The sequence below is a fragment of the Aotus nancymaae genome, unplaced genomic scaffold, assembly GCF_030222135.1.
Source record: "Aotus nancymaae isolate 86718 unplaced genomic scaffold, 86718_ANA_hifiasm-v0.15.2.pri h1tg000046l, whole genome shotgun sequence".
Taxonomy (NCBI): Eukaryota; Metazoa; Chordata; class Mammalia; order Primates; family Aotidae; genus Aotus; species Aotus nancymaae.
Genome location: NW_026988460.1, coordinates 20,531,806 through 20,542,585, shown reverse-complemented (window position 1 = coordinate 20,542,585; position 10,780 = coordinate 20,531,806). Strand labels below are relative to the sequence as shown.

The window sequence follows — 10,780 nt, the reverse complement described above, 5'->3', positions numbered from 1 at the left end:
GGCAGCCCAGAGAATGTGCACAGCAAAACCAGCCCCCTAGGTGACTAGGGCCTGCTTAGGCTTGAGGACCACTACTCCCAACAGTCTTGAGTACTGTCCCCACTGCAGGGATGACCATGGCTCATGAGTGGGGAGGTACAACTGTCCCCAGTTCTCTTCCTGTTTTACCTGCCCTCCACTTAAACACCCCTTGTTCAGCACAAGGAAGAACAATGAGAACCTTCCTAACAGCTCCACAAAGACAGCAACCAAATGAAGACACAAGAGAGGGGCTGTTCAAAAAGACTTCGATTTTATTTTGTGATCTGTGTCAAACTGCCTCATTCTCAGTGCAGGTGATCCCTCCTCCCCAGGAAACAAGAATTGAGAGGTAGGGTCTTTGTGAAGTCATGGCTTCCACAAGACCCCAGGGAAACCCCACACAGTTCTGAGAGTTGATGGGAATCCCAGCAAAGATGGGGTGGGTGGGAGACAGTGACAAGAAGGGGTGGTGGTCACCAGTCAAGAGGTTGGAAAACCCTGTCTTTGGCCTTGCTCAGCTTTGGGGCTGCCATGTACATGATGGAGAAGGGGGAATGAGATTTCCCCCTGACCTGGAAGTACCCCTTTGGCCAGGCATGGCTTTAATTCTGCTAAGGGCTCAGCTGAGAGAGGAGCAGGAAACTGTCACGGACTGGCTTCTTCACAAGGCATTGCTGCTGATGCCCCGGAGTCCAACACCACGGGCAAACTGCTCCAGCAGGCCCCCGATGGCACCGGAGGGACTGGGGGCTACTGCCCGAAGCCCCACCGTACTGCTGTAAGCAGCCAAGAAGGCTGAGCGCACCTCCTGCAGTCGAGTCTCTCGATCACTCAGGGCTGCAAGCCTATGGGGGGGAAAAGAGGAAACAAAGACATTACCCTGGGACAGGACCCAGCATCCTCATCCTCATCTTCCCTTCATACCACCTGTCCTTGTGCTTCTGACTGCACAAGGCCAGTGTCTGTCCTGTGGTCACACTATCCTTGTGGTTCAGGCCCCAAATATCTGGCCCTGTTTTCCCTTAAACCATTCCTCTAAGCCCTCATGCTACTGTTCCCATTTAGAGCAGGAACTTTTACTGGGGCACTCACCTTTCTTTTTTAAGTAAAAAAAAAATTTTGTTTGAGACAGGGGCTCACTCTATTGCCCAGGTTTGAGTGCAGTGGCACAATCAGGGCTCACTGTAGCCTCAACCTCTCAGGCTCAAGCCATCCTCCCACCTCAGCCCCTCAAGTACCACCATGACAGGTTTTGCCATTTTGCCCAGGCTGGTCTCAAACTCCTGGACTCAACTGATCTGCTACCTCGGCCTCCCACAGTGCTGGGATTATTACAGGCAGGGGCCACTGTGCCTGGCCTGACCTGACCTGTTGGGAAAATAACTCTCTGCGATCACTGGGAAGAAAGGAAGATAAGCAGGAGGGAATCTGCCCCTGCAGTTCTCCACTTCCACTCCTCAGGAAGAACAAGCTGAGGCATGAAGTTTTATACCTAACAGTAAGGAGGCCCTCAAAATCTGGCAGCAGGCCTCAGCCTTGGCTGGGCATGGTGGCTCACGCCTGTAATCCCAGCACTTTGGCAGGCTGAGGTGGGTGGATTACTTGAGCTCAGGAGTTCAAGACCAGCCTGGCCAACATGGCAAAACCCCGTCTCTACTAAAAACACAAAAATTAGCCAGGCATGGTGGCATGTGCCTGTAATTCCAGCTACTTGGGAGGCTGAAGGCAGGAGAATCACTTGAACCTGGGAGGGAGAGGTTGGAATGAGCCAGATTGCGCCGCTGCACTCCAGCCTAAGCGACAGAGTGAGACTGTGTTTAAAAAAAAGAAAGAAAGAAAAAAGAAAGGCCTCAGCCTTGAGGCTGACATGTCACATCTTAGGAGGAAGCTCTTGCCCTGAAAGAACCCACTGTCTGCCGGGTTGAGGCCAGGGTTCCCCACTGGAAACCTCTAGGGCTTTAGCTCCACCTTCAGTCACTGTGGTTCCCAGGTAAACAGCTGAAAGAGTATTGGCTTTTCCAGAAAGATCCATGTTCTGATTCTATCCCCCTTTCCTCTCTTGGCCTCTGTAGGCTCTGATCACAGATGAAAGCCCCTCTTCTCTCCTTACCCTGGAATTACAAGTCAAGAAGGGAAACAAGTGTACGCAACTCAGGCTTATCAAAGTATGACTCCACATGAGGCTGTGTGACATCCCGAAGGGCCTTTAATAGAAGAGGCCCGTGGTGCCGGCTATACCCAACCTCTGGACTCAAAGGTCAGGTACTCACATGGCATTCCCCTGATGAGTCCCTGGAGGGCCCTCTCTAGGTGTCACAGACCTACATGAGTTCCCATCCACCTAAATAGTAAGACCAGCCGTGGCTACTAATCTTGCTCCAAATCTGCCCCCAAGAAACCAATCCTGTACAGTCCCTCCCTGGAAATCTGTCAGAGGCAGCCGAATCCCAAAGCCTCAATGACTTGTACCTCAGGGCTTGTGGGAGCAGAGGGAGCAGAGGGAGGTCTGAGGATAAATGACAGTCCTGGGGTAAGTAAGCAGGGGAGACAGACGGGACTCTAAGGAAAGCAGATTGGTGGGAGCGAAATGTGAGATACGGAAGCAGTAGGCTCTGGGGCAAAGAAAAGTCAAATCAATCCTTAGCAGCACTAAGAACATGGAGCTGAGACCGCATTCCTGCACTACCATGAACAGTCCCGAAGTCTTTCCCTGGCAACTGGGGGAGAAGCATGGCCCGAGAGCTTCTTTACTTTCTAATTAGGTTTCACACAGGCCAAAGGCCACGCATGTTTGCCTCAGCTTCTCCTTGTAGCATACGAGGGAGAAATAGACCAATAGTTTACACTCACAGGGGAACAACCAAAGATCCATACATGAGCATTCTAACTGTCCTGCCCCACCCCCTGCCACGGCTGCCCATTTCTGAGGGGTGGAAGGGACAGAGACCACAACCTACTTAGAGACAAGAAAACAGGAGAGGATCTGTGATCCATTTAAGGACACACACCAGGCAAAGGAGGTACCACAGTGCCATTCCTTCTTGAGAGATGAGCTAACAGGCTCAGAAACGGCAAGCCTGACGCTTGAAGATATAGCTAGTGAGTAGAGCAGCAAGGATTTGGACTTAAGTTTCTCTGATAGCAAAGCTCAAGTGCTGAACTCACATGTGCATGTCTTCACAGGAATCAACTCTGACTGCATCCCACAATCTTGGGGCCCTGAGATCATACAGAATCCAGCCCTTCTCTGAGACCCTTCCAGAACTAATGGATTAGCTAGGAGCTTAGAGTGCTGCCTGGGGCCTAAATTGTAGGTTCCAGGCTGGGTGACCTGGGGCCGGAGTTGGCTGTTTCAGTGGCTAACCCCAGGTAAGGGAGGGGTGCTATCAAGCAGGGATATCTGTGCTTCCTTCAGAGATGGCTCTTGAGCAAATGTGGCTGAAGTAGGAAGTCCCTACAGAAAGGTGCAATTTTTTTTTTTAACCCTTCAAAAATCTAAGAGATCTGTTTCTGGCCTAGGAGCTGGCTGCAGAGGAGGCTGTGCCAGGCACAGTGACCTCAGAAGCTCTTTGGTGACTTCACAGCTGCAGGGCCACAGCCTGTGTCATCCTGGAATTTCAAGGTCTGACTGGCTCCTGACTGCCCTCCGCTAGGATCCAGGACCCCCTTTCCCTTCCCAACTCCCCAAGGCACCTTGTCTCCAACCTGCCAGCATGGGTGGGGATGAGCTGGATTGTGGTGCGGGCGGTGAGGCCCCAAGGAGCAGGTCTTGCTCCCCGAACCACCAGGGGCTTTCTCCTCCCTGACATCCATGAAGCAGCAGAACAGGCCAGGGACAGGTGGTTCCCCCAGAGACAGCTGCTTCAGTCAGGTGGACACATTGTAAGAGTTGGAGACTCAGGGTTCTCTGTAGGTGTGGGATCTAGAATTCCCCTCTAATTCTTATTCCTGCCCAGAAGCAAAAACAAAAGACAAGGTGGGTGGGAATGGCAAGTAACCCTGGATTCTGCTCAGGAGCACAGCCTCTGGCTAACCCAGCACCACTCTGGCTCTGGCCTCCACCACACACCTACCTTCACTATCCCACTGTTCTGCCTTCAAATGATTCTCATGTCAGGCAAAGGCTTATACAGAAATAGAATCTTCTATATTTACAGTCCAGCAGCTTTTCCTTTGGGTACACCTGAGACACCAGTGGATAGGTTTTAGAGGCTACAGAATGAACACACAAACCAGTGCACTTCCTGACCAGCCATAGGCGTCCTTCATACCTCAGGGGTCCAGGAGCTGAGAGAGGGGAGGGCAGGAGGCCAGGCCAGCTCTTGAGCGCCAGCCTCTGCCTCATTCCTACCCAGCACTCCTGACTGCTCATCAGCTTTTCACATGGGCAGGGGAGCATCCTGCCTTCTCAAGCAAGACACTTACAGACAACTGTTAGGGAGCTCATCCGGGAAGCTGAAAGGGAGAGAGGAGTCTGTGTGCAGGACAGCCCGCTCCTGAATACTGCCACAGCCTGTTACCATCTGCCAGCTGCCATAGTCTGTGGAGAGAGAGGATCCGGGCAGGGGATGGTCCACTGATCTGGGGCAGAGAGGAGAGAGGGGAGAGGATGCAGTCAGTCATATGCCTGACACAGAGGCTCTGGAGGGGGCTGGGGGGTGGCTGCTACGTTCTGTTGTCAACCACTTTCTCCAAAAGTCTAAAAAAAAAAATGCTGGACAAGTAGTGACCGAGAGAAAAGAATAGATCATCAGGTAAGCTCAGCTGTGAGGACGGTACTTTGTGCAGACTTACTGTGGAAGCAAAAAATAAGAACAAAGCATGGCAGCAAGAGGTGAATCGGAGCCACAGCCTGGGGCAGGGCATGCCTGCACTGGGAGTAAACAAGGCAAGGACAATCTCAACAGCACCAAATGAAGGCAGCAAGGCTGGCACCCAAATGAAGGTGACCCAGAAGCCGGGTCACCCATGCTTCCTGTCATGCAGATTTGCAGGGTGGGCAACGCAGAACCCAGGAGCCACTGAGGTCCTATCAGAGGAGACAGATCAGGCCTCTTGGGGACTGTGGAGGGTATGACCTAGACTGAAGAGTGATGGAATGAGAGCCCTGAGATCCCCCTTTCTCTGTAGTACCTTCTAGGTGCCATAGTTTGTATTCAGAAGCATCAGCCCAGCAGACTCACTGGCTATGCCCAGAGGGAAGGGATGAATCAGGCAGGCAGCCTGACAGCTTCATCAGACCTTCTTCAGATGGAGGTTTGCAGGGTGGGAGGAAGAAAGTTGTGCTGGGAATCTACTGCTTCCACCTCCTCCCGACTCACAGCCAACCCCCCTCTTCTGTCCTGGGCAGTAGTCCAGCCAGTGTGGTGAGGGCGGAGACAGGGAGACATCAGACAAGGCCCTTCCACCCGCTACCCCAGGTCCCAGTCCCCAGAGGAACATCATCTTTGATGCCTGACCCTTTATTCTTTCATCTAAGAACAGCAGGAGGTGTTCCAACAGGGACCCAGAAACAGGAATGAAGAGCAGAGGGTGGGAGTGGAGAAAAACGTTCACTGGCCTTGGCACCCCCAGCTGGCTGGCGTCAACGGCTCCTAGTCTGAGGTGACAGCTTGACTGGTCACCAGGCCAGTCTTATCCTCAAGCAGCTGCCACCGGAGTGCAGCTGGCCAGGCACTGCAACTCTGGCAATCCTTAACCATCCCCAAACGTAAGATGGGGAAACGGCAGCCCAGGCAGGTGAAGACATTCGCCTAAAGTCTCATAGCTAGTGAGTGTGAGAAGACCTTTTTTTTTTTTTTTTAAGACTGAGCTTCACTCTTGTTGCCCAGGCTGGAGTACAACAATGTGATCTTGGTTCACTGCAACCTCTGCCTCCTGGGTTCAAACAATTCTCCTGCCTCATCCTCCTGAGTAGCTGGGATTACAGGTGCCTGCCACCATGCCCGGCTATTTTGTGTGTATTTTTAGTAGAGATGGGGTTTCACCATGTTGGCCAGGCTGGTCTCGAACTCCTGACCTCTGGTGATCCACCCGCCTCTGCCTCCCAAACTGCTGGGATTACAAGGTGTGAGCCACTGCACCCGGCCAAGAAGAGATTTTTAAAACCAAGAATGATTGCACATTTGTCCTGAAACAGAACCACCTTGGGACCAGGGAAAACAGATGGTTTTCTATGTTAAGGCTGCCATAAATCGGAACCCCCTACAACATACAGACTTGCCACATTCATCATTCCTGCTAAACTCTAGAAGGTGCGTGATGGCAGCATTAGGGATGAGAACAGGACATGGTCTGTCACCTGACGGAAGCCCCTGGGGCCTGGACAGAGCAGGGCTTCCTTGTTTCTAGATGGAGAAACTTGGGTTCAGGCAGTCTGTAAATCAAAGAGACAGCTCCCCAGGAGCAGCCTGCCCTGTGCCCCCTCCAGGTCACATCAGGCCTTCAGCTGGCACAACCCTGAGGCTCAGCCTAGCTCCATAAATCTCATCTATTGTTCAAGCTGTAGGGTAGAATCTTTTGCAGTTTTGGCAGCTTGTGGGAAAAGAACAGCTAAAAACCAGAATGCTGAGGGAATGGAAGGGATGCTGACTAGGAGGAGGCACAGCTGGGGCTGGGAGCGTGGAGAAGTTTCTCAGGTCCCAAAACCACTCCTTCAGAGCCAGAGTAACACTGCCAAGGGAAACATGACCAATGGGATGGAGCTGTTGACAGGTTCCCCTCAAGGATTCCAGGTCCCCTGGGCTAGTCGCTTCCCTTTACTTCCCCCGTGTCCCAGCAGGTAACACTGGCCAAGAAGTGCACTTGGAGCAGCTGTCGGACGGATTAGGCAGCATAGACAGCAGCAGGGTGTGTGATGCCAGGGAACAGAGGCATCTCTCAGCGAGCAGCCATCTTCTGCAGACCCTGGGATTTTTCAAGAGTGAGCACACCGGCTACAAAGGAGTATTCCTACTTGAGGCCTTTGTCAAAGAAAGGACTACAAAGTGACCATTCAGCTCCTGGGGTTAAGTGCTCTCAATGCTAAGCAGGAGGGTGTTCACAAATACCACCACGGATTAGCTGGCTGCAGGGGATACCTACAGAGCGTCAAGTCACCAGGAGTAAGGACCTGTGCCCACACACTGAGAAGGGAGGAAAAGCCTTCCAGTCAGTCTAAGAACACGGGTAACTTAACCAGCTTCAATAAGAGCCCAAACTCTTTTGCCCTGTATCCCTACCTAAGTGCAAACAGGGCAGCAAACAGAGGGGTCCAAGCTCCACTGCCTCTGCTCTCTTACTACAGGACTAGAGAGAACATGGGACCAAGCAACCCTCAAACTGGAGGGTGGCGGAGCTGACAAGGCTTCAGAGGTCACCTGTCCACATCGCAGTGGCTCGGACCTCTGCCTAGGAGGGTGGGAGCTCAGCAACATTTCACTTCTTTAGTTGGATGCAGCCCAGAGCCCTCTTCACTGCACCCAGAGTTGCAGTTCCTACCGGCTCCCACCTCCCCAGACGCCCTGCTGAGGGCCAACTCAGAGAAGGTGTCTTTTAGCTAGTCCTTTCTGGAAGGGGGTACAAGAACACTCAGACAAACCGAGCTGGCTCAGCCCAGGCAATACAAAGGTCTGGGTGGGTATCTGGCCTTTATGTAGCTGCCTAGTGCCCTGACAGGACCTACAGGCTCTCAGACTAATAAAGCCAAGTCCTTAACCACAACTACAGTTTACTGAGCATTGGTGAAAAGGTTATCTACCATGGGCAGTTTTTTTTTTTTTTTTTGAGACGGCGTCTTGCTCTGTTGCCTAGGCTGGAGTGCAATGGCACAATCTTGGCTCACTGCAACCTCCACCTCCCGAGTTCAAGCAATTCTCCTGCCTCAACCTCCTGAGTGGCTGGGATTGCAAGCATGTGCCACCATGCCTGGCTAATTTTTGTATTTTTAGTAGAGACAGGGTTTCACCATGTTGCCCAGGCTGGTCTTTAACTCCTGATCTTGTGATCTACCCATCTCGGCCTCCCAAAGTGCTGGGATTACAGGCATGAGCCATGGTGCCTGGGCCTTCTATTATGAGTATTTACTCCGTCCATTCCAATCCATCCCAGTCCAGTCCCGTCCCATCCGTCCGTCCAACCATCCAATCTATCTTTAGTATTGGCAGGGTCTCATTGTGTTGCTTAGCCTAGTCTTGAACTCCTGGGCTCAAACGATTCTTTGACCTGGGTCTCCCAAAGTGCTAGATTACAGGCATGAGCCTCCATGTTCAGCCCATTATTTCATTTAAACTCAAACATATGAGGGCCTGAATCATTTTCCTCCTTTAAAAACAGGATAAAATAACTGAGCTCAGAAGGGAAGTGATCTTTCCAAGTCAGACAGCTAGGATTGCAAAGCTATGATTGAAATCCAGGTCTGACCAAAGCCCTCGCTGATAATACACTCATCTTCCTTCCTGCTAAGGGGTGGGTGCCTCAGAAATTGGTTCATGGACCAGCCCATAACCTCCAATGGGAGTAAAGCACACAGCTTCTATCTATAACTGAAAAAAAAAAAAAAGGCTCTCATGTGACCCCTGGATGTGAGAGAGGAAGCAGGGTGTCATCCTGGAGCTGCTGTCAGCCATTTTGCCACCATTAGGGAAGCTAGCTGAACAAAGCTGACATGCAGAAGGAGGCCACAGGAACAAACCACAGGGAAATAGAGCTGGAACCTTGAAGTTCCACCTGAAGACTGCTTTTCCACTAGGCTTTTCCATATACAGTTATTTCTTGTTATTCTTTTGTATCTGCAGGAGATTGGTTCCAGGACCAAATCCTCGGATGCTCAAGTCCCTTATCAGCATGGCTCATCCTTGAACACCACATGCATAAACTGCACGGCTCCACTCATATGCAGATTATCTCCTGCCTCTGCTGCCCAACACAGCAAGACAACTCCTCCTTCCACTTTCTCCTCAGCCTCCTCAGTATGAAGACGAGGAGGATGAAGACTTTTATGATGATCCATCTCTACTGAATGCACAGGAAATACAGTTTCCCTTTCTTATGATTTTCTTAACATTTTATTTTCCTCTAGCTTACCTAAGAATACAGTATATAATAGACATAACATATAAAATATGTGTTTACTGACTTTACATTATTGCTAAGACTTCTAGTCAAGAGCAGGCTATCTGTAGTTTTTGGAAAGTGAGAGATATACATAGATTTTAATTGCATGGGGGTGACCAGCCCTAATCCCTGCGCTGTATTTGCATATAACCACTTGTATTTGCATATAACCTATGCACATCCTCCTATATGCTTTAAATCATCTCTAGATTATCTAATACCATGTCAATGCTCTGTACGTAGTTGTTACACTGCATGTTCCCATTTGTATTACTTTCTATTGTTTATGTTATCTTGAATGTTTTCAATCTGGTTGGTTGATCATGGATGTGGAACCTGCAGATATGTAGGGCTGACTGTAAATGCATTTCCTTTATTGTTTCAGTCAGTTTGAGATGTGTTTTCTGTTACTTGCATTTGAGAACATCCGACAGGGCTGATATAGAAGGCTTGAAGGTATAAAGCTAGGAAGGACCTTGGAGTTGCCCAAGCCTCTGATTACACAGATAAGAAAATGGAAACCCAAAGTCATCAAGTGACATGTCATGAAGTCACAAAGAGTTAGAACTTTAGCTAAGATGTACAATCCTAGGCTCTGAGGGGACCTGGCTATCACCTAATCTAAATTTATCCTGCTCCCACCCACAAGCAGATGGCCTAGGACAGAGCTCATTGCTCAAAGAGTAGTTAGCAGGTGGTGGTGGTTGGGCGAAGAGTAGCTAACTGGGCAGCGGAGGGTGGTCCCTGTGTTGCTGCTGGGCATCCCTAGCAAACTCCATCTGCTCTTCAGGCAGCCTGGCTTCAAGCTGGGCCCAGTGGTGGCACCATACCTCCCTGGGCATGGACACTGCTGTGCTGGCAACCCCTCTACTCCTAAAGGATGCGTGACTCTGGAGCAGAGGCCAAGGCCACGCAGAGTGGAGCGACCTGCTAACCAGAGCCGGGGGAGGCATGTGAGCTCAGAGCACTGGTCCTGGCCTTTCCCAGCCCTCAACCTTGTCGCTGATGAGAGATTTAGCAATGGTCCAGAAATGTAGCTTAATCAGAAGCTGCAGCAGCAACAGTTAATAATGCTTAAAAACCACCAGGCTTGCTAGTAAGGGGTATGGGCTGGGGGTTAGTAAGAATCAGCACCCCACAGAACTTTCTTCCTAACCTGATTCATACCTACTACTTAACTTTGAACAAAGCTTCACAGATTCATTCCACGGGGGAATCCTGCTTTAAAAGAGAGATGCCTGCAGAATTTGGAGCATATAAAAACCCTGAGAATTCACATTAGGAGAATTTTCGCTGTCACAGACAGCTTCGCTAAAACGTTTTTCTTTCCATACAGCTTTTCCTACCATATTAAAGACCTGATTGGCTATTGTTACCTAAGAGGCAGGGAAGCTAATGACAGGATCCCTTAGGCACTTTAAGATAAAAGAGACTAAATTAATTTTAATGGTAATGGAAATACATAATTAGAATGCTCCAAATCTGAATAATCTAGACTTTCAAAACCTCTGACCAACAGGCATCCAAGTCAGAAGCCTGGCTCCAGGCAGACATCCCCCAAACAGACCAGCAGAAGGATCAAACATCTCACAGCAGCCCATCCCACAGTTTTCAAAGCCTTGCAACCATCTTGGTCCAGCTAACCCAGGCTTGGCCAAGCCCCAGT

General features: G+C 50.4%; 1 protein-coding gene across 8 annotated transcripts in view; it reads right to left on the bottom strand.

The window, feature by feature from the left end:
- Positions 1-275: 275 nt before the first annotated feature.
- Positions 276-10,780, bottom strand: part of MTMR14 (myotubularin related protein 14) — a 50,791-nt gene continuing 40,286 nt past the window's right edge. For 4 of the 8 annotated variants that reach the window (XM_012471381.2, XM_064361964.1, XM_012471395.2 and 1 more), the window contains 2 exons: positions 4,447-4,602; positions 276-866 (listed from right to left, as the gene is read on the bottom strand). In XM_012471381.2, the coding sequence (XP_012326804.1) occupies positions 683-866; positions 4,447-4,602 (340 nt within the window). In that variant the 3' untranslated portion in view covers positions 276-682. The remainder of the gene's footprint in view (positions 867-4,446; positions 4,603-10,780) is intronic. The other 4 variants (XM_012471389.2, XM_012471402.2, XM_064361965.1 and 1 more) reach the window with 1 other exon arrangement.